The sequence below is a fragment of the Cryptomeria japonica genome, chromosome 9, assembly GCF_030272615.1.
Source record: "Cryptomeria japonica chromosome 9, Sugi_1.0, whole genome shotgun sequence".
In the NCBI taxonomy this organism is placed as follows: domain Eukaryota; kingdom Viridiplantae; phylum Streptophyta; class Pinopsida; order Cupressales; family Cupressaceae; genus Cryptomeria; species Cryptomeria japonica.
In genome coordinates this window covers 523473279-523499864 of record NC_081413.1, presented here as the reverse complement: position 1 = coordinate 523499864, position 26586 = coordinate 523473279, and the positions used below count along the sequence as shown (strand labels likewise).

The window sequence follows — 26586 nt, the reverse complement described above, 5'->3', positions numbered from 1 at the left end:
GGTTGAGTGTGGGTTCTTTTGGAGGCTAGTTTTTTCCCCTTGAAAGGGTTTTAGTAAGGCATAACTTGTGTAATCTTATGATTTGTTTCTTTTATTTTGTAATTATGGTTATTTTTTAAGATTTTATGCATGCTTTGTTCTCATAAGGTTATATAGGAAATGGCTTGATCAAGCAATTAGTTTTTTAGCACATGTTTTGTGCTTTATACCCTATGAGAAAATGAAGGACACTTTAGCTTTGTGTGTATAGTCCTTCTATCCACTAACCTAAATACATAAAAAAATGTATGTATATATAGTAATTACAACTCGGTCTTAGACACATAGGCATGGAGAATACACAATAAACCATGTTACATCAATAATATCACCTATCACAACTAGCATGTATGCATACAAAATAAATACACATGATTTGATCAAGAAAACAATCTTAGATCATAATATTGCACATAATGATAGGAGAAGAATGTATCTACCTAAGCAAGTAAAAAAGTCTCTACATGCAAGTCTATAATATATTGTGTATCAATCTTATGTATCAAAATAATAGGGATAAATCTCTACATGCAAGTCTATGCTCATCAAAATAATAGGGATAACAAATAACATGAAATTCCATTTTTTGGGCATTAAAGATTTAGTGCCAACAATCCATATGTGGGGTGCAACTAAGGTTCACATACACCACAAGAACATGATTTGCATCTATAAGGGGAAAATTGAATGTTAGTTCAACATGAACTATTCAAATCATTTATAAAAATATCTTCTCGAACCATTCAAAAAGGATCAATCTTTTACACATTAATAACATGCTCCCTTTTACAACTTTTTCAATATGTTTTCTTAACATTACCCTGGAAGAATTTTTTCTTATTTCTTCTCTCAAATTTCTTTAATACTATTTAAATTATCTTTATGGTCTTTGATGGATCTATTTCACATTTCTATTATTGAAAGAAAAAACTCCTTCCCTATTGTTTCATCCATTGTTCTCAATAATGTTTTCTACAACCTTCCTTTTCAATTCCTTTATGTTGTAACCTCTACATGTTTCTTTTATCTCCTCTTTATACTATTGAAAACTTTGTATTGCATCACTTCTACTTGAACTTGGCAATTTTGTGTATCCATTTCCCCAAATTTCCTGCACACAACACTACACACAATTGAATTTTTATTCAATTTCTTTTACAATATTTGTTGGAAGTGTTTGTCTACCTTCCTAATATAGAGTATACTACGATAGACACATAATACCATTATTTTGACTACTAATAAATTTGAAACATACCAAACTAAAGCCTGATTGAGGCATGCTTTGAGAATTTCCAACAATTTTATGTATTCTAAATACACAAGCTTGGCCATATTTATTAACTTAAAACCATTAACTTCTAGATCTACAAATACAATGTGAAATTGTACACCATTGTGCAACATCTCCTCAAATATGAAGACCATGCAATGCAAAATAAACAATTGTAACTAGATGAACTCTATCACATTTGCAAAGACAATCATTATGTCTATTTCTAACAAGATCTACTCCCTATTATACATGAATATTAAAACAAGAAAACTTTTCCCCAACTCTTTTATCTCTATTTAACGTTTTTTATTAATCTAATTTCCTTTATAAAAAAAAAATCATTTCTTAAAAAGATATTTATTGTATAAAAACTGAATGCAATTAAAGTTTAACAAAATAATTTTAAATAAGACCAACTTTGTTCTTTATACTCACCCAAGTGAAAAAATTAAATTTTGGTTGTTTATCTTTATTAGACCAATAGTTTCAGCTTTATTTCGCTTCAGAAGTAACCGTGGTTGCTATGCTTTGGTCATGTATCTGCATGGATTTGAATATTACACATCCACTCATTTATTGAGTTTATATGCTAGAATTTAATCGAGGAAAAACTTTCCAAAATTGAAAAGATTTTTGGCAGAATGGAAATGCTATTTGCTAACGCTGAATTAATGTTAAAATTACAATTTACCTCACATTTCAAACATGCTTGCCTTTTTCTGGTAATTAGGAGCACACATTTCTTCTGATAGCACACAAATAATCTCAGAACTGTTGTAACCTCAATGGTTATTGTGCACTTAAGCTTCTTTGATAATTCAAAACCATCAAACATTCATTGGAGTACTTGGACAAAAATGAAGCAGAAGACGTTTTAGATTGATTGCTCTCTTTCTTCATGCTGGAACACCATATCTCATCTCGAACATGTTGCAACGTAAGAAGTGGTAACACTGCTTGTCCTCTGCAGGTGATCTCTATCTGCAAAACCATTAAAAATTAGCAATACATCTCCAAAAGACAACTACTTTAATGAGCATGTAAATTATTCAGTGATCTTCCAAAGGAAAAGAAAATTGATGAAATCTTACAAAAACCATAAAAAGATCATGGGAATCATGTCTACCATTTGGCAATCAGTTTAACTTTAGTTTCTGAAGATATCAAAAACAAGAGAAATATATTTCTAATAACATCAAAAACTAGATTAAACTGAGTAGCTTTATTCAAGGATTTCTTATTAAATTTCTGTTTGGAGATGATAATAAGGAATCATTCATCAACTCGTTTTTAAGTTTATTCTTAGTGTGGCCACACACATTAAGCAACATATTAAGTCTAGAAAATATCAGGCAATTCTGATTGTTTAACAATTTTTAGGATGTAAGTATAAGCTTAGTGTGTGTGGTCCAAGTCGTTTTGAATCTAATGATCTGGTGTTAAATTGAGTCATTAAAGAGTAATATCATGACATTTTGTGATATAATGTCTATATTAGAAAAGTTTAAACAATACATTTTAAGCTTTGATTTGTTTAAATGATTTGTGAGTAGATATAACTTCAAGTGAGAGAAGGTAATGAGGGGCCTCCCAAATAATAGATTTAAGAAATCTCACACAAAGGATATTGGATGCTGAAGAACCAAACTCATTGTCCAATTAGTGGTTTGGGCAGTTCCCAATCTAAAGGGATGTTATGCATGGATATGCATGATGCCTCCATCATTGAACGCCATTCCTATGGCTCGTACATCGTATTAAGTTCAATGCCAACAAATTACTTAGAATAGTAGGGATTGGGGTAGGAGGGAATCACACTATATTCTAGCCTGTGAGAATTATAGATCTCAAACTTGATTGCTCTAAAATTACAATAGCTTCTTCACTAACATCCATGTATATGTATTTTCAGAAGTAGAAACTTAAACTATATTATTTAAATTAAAATATTAATAATAATAAAATTGAATCATTTTTATTTTATTTTTTTAATTTAAAAAAGATGAATCTGAAAACAAGAGATCTTCATTTCTGGGTCATTTTTGATCATTCCCTTATTGCAATTATTAGGCCAGCCTTAAACCACACACACTAAGCAACATATTAAGCTTAGAGAATGTTAGTCAACTCTAAGTGTAACACTTTTAAGCCTAGAAGTGTATTCTTAGTGTGACCACACATCTTAAGCAACATATTAAACCTAGAAAATGGCAGTCAACTCTGAGTGTTTAATACTCTTAAATCTAAAATTATAAGCTTAGTGTGTGTGATTTAAGTCATTCCGTTATATGGTAATTAAAACAGTATTGTCTTGAAAGAATCCAGTTTTGTGTGTTTATCTTTGTGGTGTTTATCTTTGTGTTTAACAGCTCTGTAAGGGATTTCGGGTTCCCATAAAACCTATTTTTACTTAATCAAAAACAAAACCAAAAGAAAAAATATTGTAACCGTTTGATGTGACTTGATAAAAGAAATTCGAATACTTAACTACAAAGAGGAAAGCTAAAGGATAAATCATATTCTCAGTCATGGCTTTCTCCAATTCATCCACTGATAAAGACTAACTGTAGATCAAGTAATAATCATGGATTAAGTGGCAGCCGTGAAATTACAAAACAATTATACCTGTCCAAAACAAGAAAATTTGTTGAGGGTTGTAAATTTTTGTCACCTGTTATTTTAGTTAAATCTTCGATAGTTCTTAACTATATTAATAATAAACAATTAGGAAAGAAATTCTGCTCATATTCTTAAATTTAATGGTCACGGTTACATTAAATACAATCAACAAGAAGCCTACAATAAGATGTCACCTGTGCTGGGGCGTATATGTAAAAAATAAAATATTATGTTAGAAATGGCGTATAATTAATACTTATGGGTCCTTAAAATAGCAAAAATTTATAGTTCTCCAGGTTAGAATATACACATATCTACAGTCTGTAATATACGACCAAAATTAACAAATATATGCCACAAACCATTAATTTCCAAATTTGATGGTGTGCCAACATTATTCAAAGAACTAAAGTTTTAAGAAGATTCCAACATGCAAGTGGAAGGGGCAATTAGTGTAAATTCCAAGCTAGAGACATGCTTGTAACTTCACAATCTTTACCTAGTTTTAGAGAATCAGGACATATTAAATAAATTAAGACCTTTTAGTGGTTCCAATTTACAGACCCATATATATGATGATGAAATTGTAATTTTTTTTATTTTTAATTTATTTTTATTTGATTGTTTTTATGTAATGAAAAATGAATAGATTGTGATTTTTTATATTAATAATAGTTGTGTAAATGATTATAAATTGTGTAGTTGTCGAAATGACTTTTGATTATTTAATCTTTAAATTCAGATTCGAGATTGATCTTTTCTATCTCACTTGATCATTATGTATCAATTTTATATGTGAAATGTTTCATTTGTGGTTCTTGTAGTTGTATTGAAAGAGACAACCCTAGAGTCATTCCATGAGAGCCTTCAAGACATTAGTTTGTGCAAGATCATGATGGATCAAACACCACTTTTAAGTGGCACTATAAATACTCAAATAAGACTTACCAACAAAATGTGAAAAAAAGTTCTAATTAAAATGATTGAAAATTGAATGTAGTTTATGGAATACCCAATTTCAAATTAATTTGATAAAAAAAAGATATTTGACAAAGACATTGCTCATATTTTTGAAAAAAAAAGTACCACATGACACCTAATTTTGAACAAATATTTTTTATTATCAAACATTGTATATAAGTAAAAGCAACAATAATGTGACATATTTTTGTGATTTTTTTGTAAATAAATTATCATTTATTATTTTTTATACACATTTTCAAAAACATTAAAACTAATATTCTAACTATAAGTTCTCTATTATTTGTATTTCGTATTTTTTCTATCAATATATATATATATATATATATATATATATATATATATATTATCATTTATTATTTTTAATATAAATTTTCAAAAATATTAAAAACTAAATTTCTAACTATAAGTTCTCTATTATTTGTATTTCTTATATTTTTTTATCAAAAAGTTCTATTTTATCTTTCTTTTTATATATTTTCACTATTTTATTTACTTTAATTATTTTACAGCTTTCCTTTGTGAGAGTCATATTTCCTACATTAGGATTACCCATATCTCTTACCTCCTTATATCTAATTTTATTATTACCACTCCTTCCACTAAATGTTCCATTTACTTCTCATCCCACTAGCTTCATTCCTTCGTATGTGGGTAATATTGTACACCTTACCTATATGTTCCACTACTATTGTTTACCATTGGTGTTACACATTTCTATTTATTTTATAGGAGTACATCCCATCCTCTTTTATACTTGACTCCTTGTTTCTCATGTTAATCCTACCAACACTATCCCTGCCTTTACTCTTGATGTAAATTTAGATACAATTGAAAGGAAAGTTGATTGCACGCCTACTAATAAATATGCTATTAAAACTCTTCCAAAATGTTACACATCTCTTGTATTAAAATTCTTGACATCTCTATTACTTATTAGTTTTGTTTTGTGGCACCTCTTTTAGCTATATTATGAAAAAGATACCCAAAAACTCACTAAAATCCTTCAATGCCATGACATATCTTCTTTATACTTATGGTAATACAATTTTGACTAAGTTGTTTTAGTGTGCCCTTTGCAATTACAATATACAATGGTTCTACTCATTTCACCCTAGTTCTATTCATTATTTTTATCAAGTACATAATCTTTCCTAGCCATTTTCATTTGAACATAAGCCTCAAGGCTACTATTTTAAACTATCTCCAGTGTACCCAAATCTCTAATGAGAATATCAATGAGTATCTTATCTTGTATGATTAACATGAATTTTATGCTAAAATGAATATCAATTTCCTAATAATGAATTGAAACTTAAAAAAATGGTATTACCTACACTTCTTTTATGGAGCATTTCACTCATGTTAAGAACATTAAATTTAAGTTACTTGATTTTCATTGGTTTCAAATATGGGTTCTCTCAAGTAGCTTACTCACCTTCTTATCTTTTGAATTTTTTTAAGTATAATACCTTATTTATTTCTAGAACTAGGACTTACGTGACATGTAAAGCCATTTTTTGTTTTACCTAATAAAAATCAAGTTTAGTCCAGATCATATCTGGTTGATTAGAGACTTTTTGCAAATTGTATATTCAAACTATTTCTATACATATACCAGGCTTATAGCCTTTTGCCAAAAAAAAAAACATTTATTTATTTATAATTTGATCAATATCTCTCTCTTTTTTCTATTAGAACTATCTATAGGAATTCTTAAAGAGAATAATGAATATTATTTTTGTAATTATCATAGAGTTAATGAGCATCATACATAAATTTGAATGCCTCTCAAGCAAAAATTCCAAGATATATTGACAATAATGTTGAATGTGTATATAGTGTTAATGACGGGGGAGATTATTTTGTTGAATATTTTTCCAACTTATCAAAAGATATAAGTTACCCAAATCTCCTTCCTTCAAATTTTCAATACAAAGTTGATTTCCAGTGAGTTCCTAGGTATCTTGTAATTCCATGAGTCCTACGCATGTAGCTAGATATCATATGAATATAAAAATTAAAATTCTCTATGATCATGTAGGTAAATTTGTGAGGATGAATCGTATTAATATTTTTCTCCTCTTAGAGCTCTATCTATTTTATTTTATGATGAAAATATACCTTATAATAACTATTATGGTCTAGCTATTTATGTTGAAGGTTTCCTCAACAAATATTCATGCACATGGATACCATCATTAATTAGTTCAATTAGTGTAGTATATGCATATAATAATATTTATATGATGACTATTTATAAAAAGATAGTTATGCACACTCAAGTTTTGTTAATAAGATGAATAATGATATTCTTATTAACACTTTGAGAACCGTCATCCTATCTCTCCATATAGGTCTTAATGAAGTGGATGTAATATTTCATGTTATTTTTTCACTTATACTAGATCATGGTTAGAAAAAAGACACTTCCTTCTATGGTACATAGATATTTGAAGTACTATGTTTGTGAAAATATAATTATAAAAGTAAAGGAGGGTGAGTATGTTCCTATTGTTGAATTTAGTCATTTCAATCTTAACAAATATGCTGAGACTCTCATTAGTATTCTATATGAATCTAATAAAATAAATAATTACATCTACAAAATCATAATAAAATTCCTTATGAGTGCTAAGATAAAATTTACAAAATATATTATGTATATTTACAATTAAGAAACTAAAAATAATTAGAAAATCAACATAAAAAATAATCTTTTTATATTACCCCTTAAAGTATCTAAAAATAAAGTAAAATAAAATTTATATTATTTTCCTCTCCCACAAATGAAGCAAAGGAGAAATAGATTCCATGCTCCAAATATGCCAAAGAAGGAAGATTTCATCCTTCTTTTTAAGAAAGCAAGTTTTAGTTATCCCCTTACCACCATATGAGTCCCAAAACAAAAGTGAGAAACTTCAAAGGAACATTCACCAAGAATGACGTATCTTGGCATGATGAATTAAATTGATTGAAGTTGGTTATAAATAAAAAAAATTAAATTAAGGCGACGTATTGGAAGATCATCCATATAATACTATTGGTTGGGATGAGATCTTTCATTTTCTATCTAATTATCCATATATGCATTATATTATTATTATTTATATAGTCTCTCACTTGGTACACACATATTTTATGGTATTCTCCACTATACCATTACATAAATTATATACTGATAATTCTATGTGGTTTGAATATGTATGATTTTTTTAATCACATGATTAATTAACATGCTCTTATTTTGTGATGATTACAAGGTCTTCACGATTATTAAGCCCACACTTTATGATTGTATGCTTTCTCATGTTAATGAGCTAATGATAATGATATATTATGCTCACGTATTTTATGATTATTCCACTTGTTCCCCCACAAAAAATAATACTATTATCCATGCTTATATGATCTCTTGATTAGAAACTAGAACTACTTTTCATAATCCTAATTTTGGGTATCACGGGAGTCATTTTACTATATATCATTATGTGTATTTTCACAAACATAGATTTATCTTACTAGGGTGTCACATGCCACTATCTTAACATTCTCACATGATTATTGAAATTGTAAGTTTGGGTAAGGTGAGGGGTCTAAAATGATCAAACATATTATTTTATCTTAAAATTCAATCTTTTTATATGTGAGGTAAATATTATAATAGAAAATTAATATCATATAATAAAATGCAGTTTTTTTAAAAATTTTCATATATATTATTTAATTTTATATCTAGAAGATAAAGTTTGGTTAAGTAATAGATATACAAAAGTTATTTTTTTAAACATTGTTGGAAGAAAAAATATGTAGGTATATGTCAAGCCTAAAAAATAGTAAATAAAAAAATTAAACCTTTTTTTATGATAAATACAATGGAAATTAATAAGATCCAAGATAAGTCTTTTTATCATTTTCAATTATTTTTTATTGATGATTAAAAATAAAAAATTGAAGGTCAATTAAGAGGGAAAATATGAGAGTATATTTTCATTAAACAAATATCTACTAAAATCTAGAAAATAAATCTTAAAAAAATGTCATTTCTCAAAAAAAATAAAAAATAGATACCTACAATATGTAAAAACTAAAAATATATTTTATAACAACTATTTTAACCAAATATAAATGAACATTCATTCAATCAAATAAATTCACAAAAATCAAAGTCAAAATCTTAAACCTTACTCAGTTTTAAAATTGGATTCCATACACCATGAAAATGTAAACATATATTATCAAAGTGTTAAGGAACACCATTCAAACATTTCTAATAGAAATAGATAAAAAACAACACATTAGAAAATTTTGACTTTGGTTGAAATAATTTATTTGATATCCCAAGATGTTCATATGAGAATCAACAACTAGTTCAATAAGTTATTCACACTTGCAATACAAAGGTTGTGAGAAATGGTTTATTTACAAAACTAGCATGAGTTCATTGTTTATGTTTGATTTTTAGAATAATGGTTACTTGAAGACCTTAGCGGATTACTTCTAAATTCAACAAGTGCTACATATATAAATTAAGGTGAGGGTTGGATCTGATTTTAGAGACCTATTATAAGAAAATTAAGAAGTGAATCCTCACTTCAAAAGATTTAGAAAATTAATGTTTCTGATTCACTTGAGATGTAGATAATATATAATTTGTAACAATCCAACTATTTATTTTTTCTTCTGTGGTATGCTCATTTAGCATCTATGCAATTGATTAGGCTTATTTAACAAAGTGCACAATCACATGAATATCTTGGCAGACCAAAGATAAAAGATTATCTCTATGGAGTGGTACAACCAAAAGGGTTCATACTAGATCTCTTTCTCCCATAACCAAACTTTCGAGTGAATTTCAACACTATTTGGTAACTTGGAAACAATTTGTGCTAAGACAATTGAATGAATATCTTGGCAGACCAAAGAGAAAAGCTTAACTCTATGGATTGGTACAACTGAGAGGGTTCATACTATATCTCCTACTCCCACAACCAAACTTTGGAGTGAATTTCGACACTGTTTGGTAACATGGAACCAATTTGTGCTAAGACAAGAAATATAGCATAAAGAAAGCTAGATCTAGACATAGGGATTAGTTATATATTAGTAATTTTGAATTTATTAAAATTATGGGATGCATTATTTTAAAAATCTAAATGAATCCCCTAATTTATGTCATATAAATCTTCTTAAAATAGATTTAGAGTAATAATCAAGAATCATATATAAAATAATATCAATATATACTTTCAAAGAACTACATCGATACTTTAAATGTATTCACAAGTATAAATTTGTTACAAATCTAAAGACCAATCACATGTCTTTATTTTAATTGAGTCATCTTGCTATGGAGATATACATAAAAAAAATACCTAAGGAACCATGAACATAATGATTATTTATATGAATTGTATCAATTATATAAAATTTAAAGTGGTGGGAATCAAGAAAAGATGAAGCAATTCATAAGACCAAAAGATTTTACAAAGAAAAAAAAAGTCAATTTATATACTTGATATTATAAATAAGAATTATTTAAACTTGATCAAGATAACTACAAGTGAGACAACCTATGACTCGTTTAAGCATAATAATTTTGATTTGTTCATGTCTATAGAGAATAGAGAATCCTATGAGACACAAATTACACATGTACAAGGGGAAAGGAAAAAATTATATTAGTATTACTAACAAATATAGATTTCCTTAATCTTCAAAAATAACATAAATTGCTTGGATTCCAAAGAGAGACAAATAATAAACGTGTTCAAAATATAAACATGTAGAATTGTATTAAAAAAAAATAGTTGGTTGGGATAAAATATAGTTTTTCTTTATAGCATATTTCTTAAAATTTAGATACTTTACATACTAATAAGAAATTGTTACTAATGATTAAGTGACTTAGTACGAGGACTAGGTATTCATGATTGAGATGAGGGTGGTCTTATCAAGGAATATTATTCTAAGATGATTGGTTGGGACCTTGTGCATTGTATTTTCATTACTTTTTTTTTTAATTTTCTTAGTTAGAATGTGAATAATGCAAAGTATTTCTAGTGATGAATGTTGATGAAGTTATTATAAGCATATAATTTTCAGTTCATGTTACTTTGTTCTTATATTTTATACATATTTATTTAATTTTTCTTTATAAATTTTGAATTAAATGTGAAGTTATGGAATTATTTATAATTATTCTCATCATTTGACAAAAAGTATAACTCATTCACTTTGTATTTTGAAAATTTAAATATTTTTATGAATCTATATTTATCTAATCCCTCTTTCAATGTCTTATATAATGTTATTTCATGTTAAAATTATTATGTGTAATTTGATATTTTATCCTATTTCAACTTAGATATATTATTGTTAATGTTAGAATCTTTTTATTTCAATCTATCTTCTACATATAAGCTTACAAATGTGAATTTTCTCCAGAAGTAATTGCTCAATTGCACACCTACATGTCTTAGATAATAGTTTCTATTCTATTGTAAGTTGATCATCATGAAGATTAATGAAATTTCTCTTACTCCCTATTCTTGTTTTGCATAAAATTTAGTTTTTTCCAATAAATTTGATCTTGAACATTCCTAATGTCATCCATCCAATTGATTCTCAGTTACTACATGGTATTAGAGCTATGTTCTAGACTAAATTCAATTGTGTAATTTTTTCAAATTCAATTGCTTAATTTTTTTCAAATTAAATTTGTTTTTTCCACATAAGAAAAATCGAATTGAATTGGTAGATTATTTGGTTGCTATTATATCTGTTAGTTTCTGAGCCTTTGCATGCCATGTCTATGTATTTGCCTGTGCCATAGTTAAAGTCTATTCATTACAATCTGAATGATTCAATTTTTTAGGCATTTGAAGCATTTGCAAGTTCGAATTTTGCGAGGCATCAAAACTCTTATTCGATAAATGAAGGTGGAGAAAGCCAGTGTGGCGGTTTCACCTTGGAAGGAATAAATTCTCAGTCTATAGGCCACAAGGACTTCTACCTATGAAAAAGCCCATTTGTTGAGTGATTGCATGGAAGGTTTTCAACTGACCGATCATATCCATAAAGGCCGATCATATCCATAAAGGCCGTGAGCTTCTTGGCAGGGGAGGCAGCTGATTTTTGTTGGGCGATTTTGTGCTTATGGCGTAGGAACTCTTAGAGGCAGCGTAACTCTTTTGAGTTTAATGAGTTATGTTCATTTCAGCAATAAACATCATATGTCTTGCATTGTTTTTTTTGGTTTGGCTGATCTCTTTTCTGAATTGGATCGTTAATTTCTTAGAATTTGGTATTAAGAGTTTTTGTTTTCGGAATGATTTAAATCACATACATTAAGCTTATATTTCTATATTTGAAAGTGTTAAACATTTAGAATTGACTGATATTTTTTAGGTTTAATATGTTGCTTAAGATATATGATCACACTAAGAATATATTTTTATACTTAAAACTATTAAATACTCAAAGTTAACTAACATTCTGTAAACTTAATATATTACTTAAAATGTGTGATTTAAAACTGACCGCTGTTTCCTCTAAAGTCCAATTTTTTTAATTTAACAAGCAATGATTTTATTAGCATGGTGTGGGCTTCCTTGTTTGTTGACGCTATAATTTCAGTCTTTATCTACAGATCAAAGTCATAGGTGTGGATTGAATCTCCTTTTATCTGGCATGGACAAACTATGGCACGACTTCTATAAATTTTTGGCGCTATAACTTAAGTCTTTCTACTAATTTATCACACTTTTTTCTTGCTGGTGGTTGTTTGTAAGCTATTCAAGTTCTGTTGTGTGCCACGCTGTCTTCATTTTATCACTCTTAGAGTTATATGTATGCCGTATCGGAATAGATGGTTATTTATTTCTTGTTTCTTTGCTTGTCAAATATGAACGGTGAGGCCCAAGTTGGTTGGAGGCCAATACCTTCTCACAATCAAAATCATTGTATTGTTTATTTCATCCTAATTCTAATGGGTGGCTGGAAGGTTAAAAGGTTAAGTTCATTTTTTTTTCCATGTGAAATGTTTTTGATTCGGAGCTATGAATTGGTGAGGCCACACTTCACTTGTTCAAACCCACAAGTACAACAACCCAACGAAGACACAAGGCCTGTGAGCACAATGGCCCAACAGGGGTTTGAACCTTGGTGGCCGCTTGACCAACGAAGTGTTTTAACCGCGACACTACATGTCCAAAGACTCTTGTGTGCATTTTTTATTTTTATTACAATAAATGTAATAATATAGGTCATTTTTATGTAAATTTGTTTGTGTTATTACTTTTGATTGGTTGGTTTCGTGTATATTTATATTTATCTATTGTCAAAAATAATCTTAGAGAATTGTTTGTCTTTAGAGAAAGGCATTGAGAATCATTGCCTACATTGAGATCTGTTATCTTATATCCTTAGACTAGTTATGAAGCCATGTGACTATTAACTGAATAAACTCTTATGCATGATATTAAGACCTTTATTGCCCATCTTGTGTGGACACCTCCTCATGAGATGATTTCTGTACTTGTCGTGTCTATAGTTGAGAGCACTTCTTCATCACCTATTACTTTATCTAGAGTTGATTTCTTGAGAACTTCCACAGATTCGTTATAGCAATACCATCATACTCTTCTAATAGTTCCTTTGTTTTAAGTCTCCTAACTACATGGGATTTTAGAGATGCTTCTTCAAGAGAATCCAAAGATTCTTCTAGCATAACATCATCACCTAAAGAATCTAAAAAAACATTTAGAAAATTCCATCCTTGGGAGACCTTCTTGTGTTGTGTCTAGTACACTTTCATTTCCTTTCCTCTAGATTTTGGAGGGAAGTTTTTCCCATGGGATTTTCTTCCTTTGTTCATTTATTGAATCTTTTGTTCTTGGGTACCTCATCAATCCTAGTTGTTGGGACTCAATTTATTTGGTATTCACATAAACTATGCCTAAGGGGATGTGTTAGTCTTAGAATATTTCCATTTCAATCTATCTTCTAAAGATAAGATTACATAGGTTGATTTCCTTTGAGAACTTATAGTTGCTCGATTGCATGCCTACGTCCTAGATAGAAGTTGCTATTCTAAATGGTCTTCCTTGCACTATAAATTGAGTCATCTATTGTAACTTTATCATCATGGAGATTAATGGAACTTATCTTACTATCTATTTCTTGTATTTTTTAGTGTTTAGTTTTTTTTCAATAACTTGCATGTTGAGCATCTGTTAGCTAGACTAATATAGCTCTATTGGAATTGTCATCCCTCTAGTTGATTCCCAATTCCTACCATTGAGGTCTTGTGTCATGTCTCTTGAATTATATTTCCCTCAAGTTTCTTTTTCCTATAACTCCACTTAGGAGGCATTGTCTTTGTATTCATCTATTTTTATTTATGAATAATTAGACATATATTTGTATCCTTACATGATTACATCTTATATGACACGTGATTATATTTTCTTACATGTTCTTAGGGTAGACATTTGTGACACCATTTCCCTCTCTTATCTGTATGATTTCATGATTACATTATTATATTTTATCACATGCTTGTCACTCAATTCTATTTATTACACTCTTTGCACATGATTATTGTTTTTTATTAGGGAAAAACCAAGTTTTGAGGGGACCTGAAACATCATACAACAGGTTTTGAAGGGACTTGAAACCCTCTAGAAATAGAAATAATCTAGAACCCACAAGCAAAATGCTAGAAAAAGATACCAACAAAGACTAACAACAATATCAACCAAACAAAAGCAAGGCAGCTAAGAACAAGAAAAATCAGCCACCAAGCCTAAGCCATTAGACAAGAGATATCAACAATCACAAGAGAAACGAGTTTTGCAAGGCTCCCTTAACCTGAAACATGGGTTTTGGCAAGGTTCCCATAACCTCATTGCAAAGTGTTTAATCATGAAACCTAGAAGTATCTAACACCAACTAAATAAGGCTTCCAAAGAACATAACACCTTAACTACAAACAATATCCAAGATCCAAGGGTTTTACCAAGGCATCCTTACGTTGCATCAAGATCCAAGGGTTTTTCTAGGCACCTTTAACCTAACCATTGGGTTTTAGCAAGGATCCCAAAACCTAGAAAACAGAGTCATGAAGAAAAAATTTAGAGACTAGTCTAGAAATAATAGAGCATTCCAAGCAAACAAATGCAAGAAAAGGATAGGGAGTTTTCAAAGGCACCCCAAAACATTAGCATGGGTTTTGATATGGCTCCCAAAACCATCAAGATGAAACCTACAAAGACTCTCCAGCAAAAATTCATCTCCCCTCTAGTGAAACTCCTCTCCACCTCAATAGAAAAGGAACCCACCTCGATAGGAGCAAAAGAGAAGCGAACCAATAGTTGGAAGAGCCAAACTTGATTCATCCCCACAACCAAGTAGCCAAAGACAAAGGTAGACCACATAGAGAAACCACCAACCTCTCCCACTAGGAAAATCACCACCTCAATAGGAACTATGAAAGAGGAACAGGGGAGCACAATGAGCCAAACCCACACCATGACCACAAGAGAAAACTCCACCTCCATAGGAGCATCACAGGGAAGAACCCAACCAAGAATAGTAGAAGCCCACATGAGAAGAAAAAGCATGAAGCACTAGGAAACATCGAGGGTGAGCACATCCCCAAGAAACTAAAAACCTAACAAAAAACAAACCAAGGTCAGCCTAGGCCCTTGAAAATTGATAGCAACTACCTGATCACCAAGAAGAAAAGACCCACCAAAACCCCTAGCAATGAAAAAAATGTTCAAAATAAATGATGAAGAGAGCACAGAAGCATAGCAAAGAAAACCCCATAATGAGGCACAAAACACAACACCCACTGACAAAGAAAGAAACATAACTAGCCCCAAAACACCAAGGCATAGGGGAGCCAAGACAAGGAAACAGAGAGAGAGAGAGATCAAAACCACCAAGGGGAGCAGGATAAAAGAGCAAAACAAAAAATGAATCCACCCACCGTGAGAAGGCAACACCCAACACCATAACCCATAACTAGTGCAGAAAGCGGCAAGAGCCAAAGAAACCCTTCAAAAAAGTAAAGGTGCGCAAAAATGCACATGATTGTTATTATTTGTGTGACCTAATTTTCTATGTGTTTTTTATTAAGGGTAAACAAGCTTTGGGGGGACTAGAAACCCCGTAAATAGGTTTTGAGGGGACCCAAAACCCCATAGGTTTTGAAAGGACTCGAAACCCTTAGATTTTACTAGGATCTAGAACCCACATAACAATGTTGCTAAAAGAAAGGAATATCACCGAACCAATAGCCAAGCCACAAACTGAACACAAAGCGTCCCTAACACAGAAACAAGGGATTTACAAGGCTCCCTAAACCAACTGAATATTGGGGTTTTGAAAGGCTCCCCTAACCTTCATTGAGGTTTTAAAATGGCTCCCAAAACTAGCAAACAAGGGTTTTCCCAGGCTCCCATAAGCAGTAACATAGTCATCAACTTACCAATAGTACAACTAACCCTCTTAACCAAAAACCATCACTGGCCAGACTGGGACCTTTAAAATTGCTAGCATCCAGCATGCCTAAGGAATGAACAACACTCCCACAACCAACACACAAGAGAGAAATATAAAAGCACACATGGGGGTTTTGAAAGGCTCCCCTAACCTTCATGGCATACACAAGGAGGGTTTTGAAGACTCCCTCAAACCCCAAAAGAAAATGGAAAGCATGGTTATAAAAAGTCCATCCCTGACCATGAAAGTAATGGCAGGTGGCCTCAACCAGCAACTCGAGCAACATCCTCACCCAAAAGACCTTCTCCCACCATCTCGCCACCTCAATAGGGAAGAGGTCCACCTCAACATCAGCCTCAGAGACACTCTCATAGCAAGCAGAAACCCAACCACTCCCAACCACCAAATCTCTGCCTCTATGGGAGAAAGGGCCACTTCAGACAGGCTGGGAAGAGAGCAGTCCAAAAGCCCCCATATTATAGTCATGGACTAGCAAAGAAAAATCTCCTCCACCTCAGAGGGAGGGCTAACCAAAACAGGGAAAAAGTTGATCCACCCAGTCTCAAGATCAAGAGGAAGAACCCTCAGAGACACAGAGACTCCCTCATGAGAAACGACAAAGGGCCCGAACAAACCTTTCACATCCAAATAAATCCTCTCCATCTTCAATAGAGAGAAAACTCTAACCAAGGTAGAGCCAAGAGAACAAGGGGAATGAGCAGAGGACAACCCTTCCAAAACAACCATACTCTGCCAAGATCACATAGAGCCCTACTTCCCGAGACCCACAAAAACAACAAGGGACAGGGGATCCTCCCATATGGGCCTGAGAAAGCCACACAAAACAGTCTACAACCCATCGCAGGGCACCAAGGGTAAACCCGTAGCACCAAAAAGATAAGACCAGGCAAAGAGGGGGGCAAAAAAACTCTACCAGTCCCTGAGAGGGACCCATAGCCTGGCCTAACATAGGGCACCAAAGCCAAGACACCACCGTGCGAGATCAATGGCACCCAGCAAGGTTCATCTCTAGAGAGCAATGAACTGCAAACATCTGGAAGCATAGTGATCTCACCGCACCGAAACAATAACAAGGGTGAGGTAAACACGTTGCCCTCCTTAGCGCAATCAAGCCACACATTCTATGAACCACACTAGCCTGCGCAGATACTAGAGCAACCAATCTAGGCCAAAGAGAAGAGGCTCCCCCCATCTCCATCTGCCTCGCCATCTTCGTCTCCATCACTTGAATCATTAGGCGCTGAAACCCTAGCTCACCCTGCTCCTCCTTTCCTGCTCATTGCATTCTTGTTGTATTGTTCCCTAATCTTCTATGTGTTAATTTGTATTGCCTCCTCCAATTCCTAGAATTATTGGGATATATAAGAGTACTATTCTTTTTATGTTGTGTTCATAGCTTCACATCACTTTATTTTTAGTTATATTCACAATCTCGTATGAATTTTTTTTTGCTATACCATCTTTACATCCTATACCATCTTATTTTGGTTAAAATTTCTCCTCCAAAGCCATACAAAAGTTTCTTTTGATGGCCCCTTCATAACCTCCCATTTTGACTTTTTTGACAACTCCCATATTATTTAAATATTTTATGTTTTGGTGTTATTATTTTTGAGTAGTTATCCATGCCTATTTTCATTTCTATTTGATGTTACTTGTGTTTTTTAATAATTGTAGGTTTAAACATGGAGTTATCACTCCAACGAGTATGTGTAAATTATTGTCCATATCCATATAATTTTTTAATCTACCTACCATTTAGTTTCATGTTTTTTTCTTATTTACGTACATGCAAGGTTCATAATAGTTCACATAAAAATCAATGTGGGGTCAAAATGTAAGGATGAAAAATTTATCCCTTAGCACTTTTATCCATTCATTTTAAACTCACTAATCCTTTGTCTCAAACACAATAACTTATACTACCCAAAGAGTATATTTATGTGCAAGATTTGGTATCCAACCTATATCTTATTCTCCAATGATCAAGACTCAACATTCATATTTTTCATTTATTAAAATCCTATCTCACAATCCTCATTGGAGTTGTGAATTTGGTTCAAAACCATGCATGGAGTTAGATCCATAAAATTTATTTTATATTTATATTTAAATGTGAACCCAATCCAATTAGTTCGTGTTCTCCAAATCAAGCATGAAATCTTCAAAATCTATTTCATCTTAGATTCATGAACTATCAGCTAGAATCAAATCATTGATTAGTTGAGTATTACATCACCTCAAGATCAAAATGATAGATATAAGAATTTACACTTTGGCTTAACATCTATTTCAGATTATTCAAAATAATTATATTTATTAAGAGACATGATTTAGAATTTTTCTTTGAAAAGCTAGTCACCTTCTTGATCTATCATAATAAGTTATAATGTTATCTCTAAAAACCACCCTCTTTAGATATCAAAAGAAAACAAAATTTGAAAGATGAATATAAATATCAAAGCTACAAACTATGGTTAATACTATATGAAAATAGTCAAAATTATAAGTGTACTAATTATATTTATAAGTGTGATACTAAACTTGGATGGAGCACACCCATTTATTAATTTTTCAAAGCTTAGAAATTTATATTTAATAATATAGAACAAAAATAGATCAATGAATACAAAATATATCAAAATGTCTTATCATGAATGTATCTAGATATCCTTAAATCCTCTATTAACCTATTATTATGCTTGTGTAGTCTTTCCAGATTTCACTAATCAGTCTAGGTAGATCTTACTTTTGATATTAATTACATTTATTTACTATAACTTATTTGGAAATTAAGTGTTCTGGTATTAAAATAACAAAATTTATTGCCTCTCTAAAGGTGTCCGATTATAATAATTCCTTCCCAAACTATTGGAATCTATAAAGTGGGCATCAACCTAGTGTGTATTTGTATCAACATGAGGCTTGTTATTTGCATGAAAATCCACACTCACAATTTAAAGTTACAAAAGTGTGTGATGTGTATTAATATAATAAACACCCCAAAAGTGGGGAAATGACCCGAAACTAATACTAGAATGTTTTATAAATTAACTTTAGTTTATTAGAGATATAAATGTTTGATTTTTTTAGGCGGATAATAGAGGAATCAAGTCAATAATAAAGTGATTCTTCATAATGATTTTTATTTATTTATTTAAAGTGATAAAGAAAAATACTAATGTAGTAGAGAAGGCTAAAGAACTACTTAAACAAACACATGTGAAGAGGCACAAAGGTAGCAGGGAAAAATAAGGCTTTGAATGTAGACATGCATAATAAAGGAGCGAGAAGGCAATGAGCATAGTCTTGATAGAGGAAAAAAGGTTGCAGGGAAAAATAGGGTCTTGAATGCAGACATGCATAAAAAAGGACAAGGCAATGAGTTAGAATGCAAGGTGGATGGTCTCGATAGAGGAAAATTCAAGCCTAATGAAGGAGGTAAATAAAATAAATAGGCAAAGAGGAAGCTTTGAAAAGAGTTCTTATGTGCACAAATAAGTAAGAAAAACCTTATTAAGGATCTAAAAAAAGATAATATAATATATCAAAAGAGAAGATAGAAAAAAAAAATTCATATTGGAGGTACAAGATGAAATAAATAAAGCATTATACAAAAAAGGGGATAATAGGTAAATTTATATCTCTTTGGTCTTACCTCCTTGGTTCTTATATAATTGGATTTTGTAAATGTGGTATCCTTTCTTCGAAGATATTATTGTAATCTATCCATGTGTATAATGATTTTTATGTGATATTATATGATTCATTAGATGGAAAAAAACAAATTTTAAAAAAGAGAGTGGATAATTTTGGGACATTGTGTCATTACATTTAAAGCACTATTTTCTAGGTTTCAATTATTTTTCAAAGAATTGTAGGGATACCACTATTTTGAAAAGACTTCCCAATCTCCCTTATCATTTTGGTTTCCATTTACATTGAAAAAATATAGAAAAAATATAGGGTATTCTTTATGAAAATTTATTTCCTCATTTCCATAAATTTAAAGGCATACATTGTAGTAAGGATTCTTATTGAAATAGATTTTTCTTCTTTTCAAAAAAATTAAGTTGAAGTTTGGAAAAGAAATTTAAAAGTGAACAAAATATTATATAAAAAAAATTCCAATAGTAGATTTATTTTCATGTAGAGCTCAAGGATTAGAAGTGCAAGAAACTTGAAATGCCCTTGGAGCACTCTACATGTTGAAAGGAGGCATCATCCCAACATCAACTGTTTGGATGTTTATTTGACTTAATTTCAAATGGTCTAAAGAATGATGAAAAAAAAAAGTTTCAAACTTTTGAGGAATGTTTATCTTAGGATTTGGGACTTAAAGGTAAAAAACAAAATAAGAAAGAAAATGAGAGAAATAATAAAAAAGATATTAATAAGAAGCACATATATCTTTACTAGAGTCCAAAAGACTATAGTTCTAAATAGAGAGGTCATCTTCAATCCTTTAGGTAGTACATCTACTAATATAGAAGAATGTTTAGGGCAACTAGGAATATCATAGCTACATTTATTTTTGTTATAAGCATCTTTTACCTTAGAAGTAAAGACATGTAGTGAGATTGAAACAAAAGAAGAATCTGTCATTTCCTATTTAAAATGAATAGATGCAAGTAAGAAATCAAAAAAATCAAATATTGTATTTAAAAATAAATAAAAAGTAATATGACCTTTTTAAAGTTGTAATGAATAATAGCATATTCTTCTCTTTTAAGCATCTCCGTGTGGAAGTGTGAGAAAGTAGAGAAGATTTACAAGATATAATATCTATTGTCTTTTGTTTGCTAGATGCTAGCATTTTAAAAGTATTTTTCTTTTGGTAGATAGTGCTTTCTTATTTTCTAGAAGACCCTATAAAACTCCATTAATTTTCTATAAAAATAGATGATGAAAAAAAGACTGAACTTGTAAATTTATAAAAGAATATACAAACATTAAAAAACTTCTATATTTCCAATAATAAAAAATTTGTATAATACTTTTTTATATAATTATTAAGACAATTTACATACATATTAATCTTTAATATACTTATCAAAATATTATGTATGTCGTCATTATCTTTTTAAACCTTAATAATTGTAGTTTCAACGTGGTTAACTCAAGAAAATGAGATTTTATCATAAAAAGGATAAATCCACATTCAAATAAAAGAATATGTTGTATGTGAGGTTGTGATTTAATTCTAAAAAAACAAAAGTAATAGAATATCTTAAAAGCTGAATGTCAGAAACCAGAAAAAAAATCTAGATAGTGGGGTGCCCGTGCAAACATAAGTTTCATCCTTCTGCATATTCGTACGAATGTTCTTAATAATACGAATCCTAAACCATTTGTTATAAGGTAGCCAATTCCCAGATAGAATTTTAACGGTAGAATTAAGGGGTAAAATCTAGATTATTTACTATCTGAAAATTTGACAACGAATATCTGTCGGCCATGCTTTACAGAAAATACTGCCTGCGTTCCACAGATTCTGTAGCAACAGTTGTCATCTATCTTCCTACCGATACATTTAAATCTATGCTATACGTACATTCTAAAGTTTTGTTTTTAAGCTATTGTCCGTTAGCCAGTCAATTCATGTCATCATAAAAGATTTGTTGATATGATGTTATTCAGGTTGTTTCAGGAGGACTTACAGTTCGAATACAAGTTTTTTGCAGTTTTTCCTCACATTTCGATTTTAATTAAAGAAATTAGGTAGATGGAAAACAGGAAAACAATGCAGGTGGGTTGTTGAAAGGTACCTCTGATTCGCTCTTCAACCCTAACTTGCTTGCCAAGTACTTTTTCACCAGAAGTACAGTTGTCGTTCCATCCCTGTAACAATAAATTTCAGCCAGTCAGAGCAGTTTCTGTCCAGCAGATTTATGTTTTACAGTTAAAGCAGTGCCCTAATAATTTATGCTTTACAGTTATAACAATGCCCTAAAGATTTATGTTTTACGGTTATAACAGTACCCTAAAAATTTGTGTTTTATAGTTATAACAGTGCTCCAAAATTGTAACAAAAACGCGGAATAAGGTTGTTAAGACCTACTTAATTCTTAAATAGGTTTTCGAAATTTGCGGCAACAGGCGATCTCCATCCCTGAAAGCAAATCACAACAAACATGATAAGAATATATAAGAAATCAATAAAAATGACGTTACATCCATTGATCGATCGTCTTACTTTGTAGGCGCGACTTGCAATCTGAACCATACGCCGCCTTCGCGTTTCCTAGGCTTGAAAGCCTTTCCATTTTCAGTCTGAGAAATATTTGTGGTAATTGGTTGTGTTCCAGTGAATTGAGCCGAAATTTGTTTGTGCTGTCCTTTGTATGTCGCCATTGGCTGTATACATTTCGAGCTTTGGTACTGGATTGTGGCGGGCAGGCCATTTGAAGACAATTTTCTTCCAACTGAGATATCTGAAATAGCTGGTCTAAAGTCACCGGATCTGATCCATGCGAACTCGCCATCGCTGGTCCACGGCCTCCGAGATTGTATTATGTCCCTCACGTTCTGTAGAACCGCCGATTGCTGTGAATTTTGGTACATGAAGTTATCGCCTGATGTTTTGATCATGGAGCCGTGTCTATCTTCAAATTTCCTTTCTCCATGCTTGTGCGAGGGATACTCCGCTGAAATTTTCGTTTTTGAAGAGCAATACAATCTGTTCCTGTCCAAATCACAAGAAGAAGAGGGCAGGGTTGAAGCCATTCCTCTGCCGTAAGTGAGTCCATAAGGAAACTGGTAATCTATTTGAGGGCTAAGCTTAGGAATTAATGGCTGATTCCGAGTATTTAACCTGGAAGTCTGTTCTTTATTTGCAGGAGAAGAATCTTGTGTGAAACTCATATAACTGTGCTGTACAAGCGGAGGACATTTTGAAACGGTGTGAATCGATCCAAGGCCTAACTCCAGCCACTTTCCCATTCCCGCATCTTTTTCTGATTCACAGCGAAAAGATTTGTTGTGTATTGCAATTCCTCTTTCCCTACTCGTAGACCTTTCCACATTTCCTTCGCTGTTTAACACTAGAGGAAAAAATATTTGCCCCTGTTCATGAATATTTCCGAATTTGAAAGCGCTTCCACAATCAAGACTACTGCTGATACCTTCGGCCATGTGCTCCGCTGTCAGATCAGATTCTCCACAATTTTCATTACTAATTCTCAAAGTTAAAGAACTTGACAGATCGCTTGCGTTTTCTCCTTCCGTCATGCTTTGCTCTTGTCACATGATTTCACAAGCCTGGTTCACCTCTGGCCTTCATATCACCCTCCGCAGACAGCTTCCTTCATATCAGCCGTAGAAACTTTTCAATAACAAATGAAATTGACTACAACTACAAGTACAAACCCTCGCATCATCTATGCACATCTCAGACGGCTTAAAGCATGGCGTCAACGAAAACACACAATGAAATAGCTGAAATAAAAGCGTTGACCTCTTTTCTCAGTAAAGGAAAGACTGCCCTTCAATTTTCAGAGACCACAGGCTTTGTACAGGATCCGTCATGGCGAAAATCCTATTCTAAATCCAGAAAGCAGATGTGCTTATGCTGTGCACAGTGGCTCCGGTTCCTTTTAAAAGAAAAAGCTTTTATCTTTAGCTGGAATGGAGGTGTGCGTGGTGTGTCAGGCAAGTCTGAGGTATCCATTATCCCATGCTCTACTTGTGCACAGCATACCTCCTTTATTACTCAACGTGCCTCTCTAGATCTACGTTCGATTGCATTTGCCGCTACAGAAAGCAGCATTATAATAATATATACACATCCATGGATGCCTTTCCGTATTTTATTCCAAATCAGCCGGTTTCGTAAAGCTTTTGACCTCGTCTAACGCTTTAACCAGGTTTCCGCCATTTACTCTTCCTCCATTCTTTTTACTCCATAATCAACATCACATGATGTATTCGCTTCCTAATCCGCAGGCTTCTTTCATTAATTCAACGCTAATAACTTAACTTGAGGAGAAAACTTCTGTAACTTTCACCATCTTTCGCTCTAACTAAAATTTCAAACCCTAATAAATGCCGAAAGATTTTTAATCTGTAACCATCTGTAAATCCATATTTAAGAGCTTAACAGGCCGATGAGGCGTAACTGTCGAGAGCAAACAGGACATTTAAAGAGAAGGGGAGTTTGTATGAAGAATTTACATGAATTTGGGGCGTCATTCTCATTCTCGGGGGACCAGGCAAGTTTCAATTTCCACGCATTATGTATTTATTTCTGGGCACGTTACACGTTAAACTATTAATTGGCCAGTGTAAATTAATGCTAACGTGGTACTGGTTTCGTCCTTTCGCTTCCCTCTTCATTAATAGCTTAATTTTTTTTAATATCTGTTTATTTTTTATTAAATACATTCATTTTACATTCTTCTTATTTTTTCTTAATATAGGTTTTTCCTAGAATCTTTAGTAATAACCCTTAAAATTCTTACAAGTTGCAGTTTGTCTCCAAAGCACACAATTATGCCAAGAGTTATAGGGAGAGGCATCTACAATGACATCAAAATGTCCATAAACAAAAATCCATTTTTGAAACAATTTGACATTTCAATGACATCAAAATATCCGTAAACAAAAATCCATTTTTGAAACAATTTGACATGCAAATGACATGTAAATGCATGAAATATGCCACGTTTCAGCTTTTGTGGAAGTGTTATTTTATTACTCCAAATAAAATAGAACCCTAAGTATACTAGTTTAATTGCATTCTAATGGAAGTAATCAACATAATTTTAAGATACATTGCCTTCCACTTTTATGATAGGATTATAAAATCAATTTATCTTTTTAGATAATATATTTTTGACAAAAAAACTATATTAAATTAGAAACTGAAGAATTACATAAATATTTCCATATAGAAATAGTTTTATTAAAGTCTAAGAAATAAAAATCCAAAAAGGTTTGTTACAAAACCACCTCCATTCCTAGAAAATCTCAAAGGAGAATAAGAAAACAAAAAGACAACAAGAACAAGACAAACTGAAGAAGTTGTGAGCTATAGACTAAAGAAAGAGATCCTCAATCCATAACATTCTAGCATTAGAATACCATTTAGCAAAACAATTAGCAACAACATTCCACTCAAAAAGAATATGAATAAAAGAGAGAATCAAAATATTTTTTTTCAATGATATTATAATTTTTTTTGAAAATTAGAATTATGGTATTTCTACAGTTCAATTATTTTTGTCACAATCTATAAAACATCATTAAGATTTTATTAAACAAAAATGACTATTAACCATGAAAAATTGTTGAAACTTTCATTTATTTATTGTAATTAGTAATATTTCTAAATATTATAGTTGTTAAAAAAAGTAGTATAATATTATAAGATTTACTGAACACCTATTATGGGATTCACCTCATAATTTATTATCTAAGTGGTGACATTGTTGTTGTGACCACCAATGTTCAAACCCTTGTTGAATCATTGTGATCCAAGATGAGATCCCTCATTCGTATGATATATTATAATAATAATAAAATCTCTTGAAATTTTTGTTCTTTTAGATTGTCTTCTCAAAGTAAAGGTAATTAAGTTCTTTACTACACAATATTATATCATTCACAAGTAAAAGGTATTTTTTAATATGTAAGTTCTCAACTCATTGAATCATATTTTATGAATAAATGAAACTTGATATTATACCATACTTATTTATATTAAAATTTTAAATTGAAAATTAAGATCAATATATATTAAGTATTTAATACTAAAATTACTATTATAAAGTACCTAAAATATTCATATGTAAATTATGGGATGATATCTTATAGTAAATTATTATGATTTTTCAAAAATTATAATGAATATTAATGAAAGAAAAAATGAATTGAGTTTGTAGTATTTAAAAATCAAATAACTAGATCTAATATCATATGTAACTATTAATTTAATAAATTTTTAATCTAAAATTAGAATGTGAGAGTGGTGACCATGTCATATGTAATAATTTATTATAGAATACATCAAGAAAATCGTCTGGTAGAAATTTAAAAAAGTCTCTAGAAAAATAAGTAGATAAGCTATTGTATGAAGTAAAAATTAGGATTTTTTTATAAAAAATTAATAAGTAGAAATGAATTTAAGTGTAATATCTTAT

The 26586-nt window shown here is 31.1% G+C and overlaps 1 protein-coding gene across 2 annotated transcripts; it reads right to left on the bottom strand.

Annotated features, from left to right (window-relative positions):
* Positions 1 to 1755: 1755 nt before the first annotated feature.
* On the bottom strand, positions 1756 to 24683 carry LOC131077035 (uncharacterized). Of its 2 annotated transcripts, XR_009113519.2 has the most exons (5): positions 22644 to 24683; positions 22509 to 22559; positions 22216 to 22288; positions 2007 to 2296; positions 1756 to 1855 (listed from the first exon to the last, which is right to left on the bottom strand). XR_009113519.2 is itself a non-coding variant. In XM_058014397.2 (4 exons), exons 1-4 carry the CDS (start codon positions 23675 to 23677, stop codon positions 2105 to 2107), a joined length of 1350 nt encoding a protein of 449 aa, XP_057870380.2. In that variant the 5' UTR covers positions 23678 to 24683; the 3' UTR covers positions 1756 to 2104. The 2 variants fall into 2 exon arrangements, 1 of the variants encoding a protein (XP_057870380.2); XM_058014397.2 differs by having other exon boundaries at positions 1756 to 2296.
* Between the last annotated feature and the right edge of the window lie 1903 nt (positions 24684 to 26586).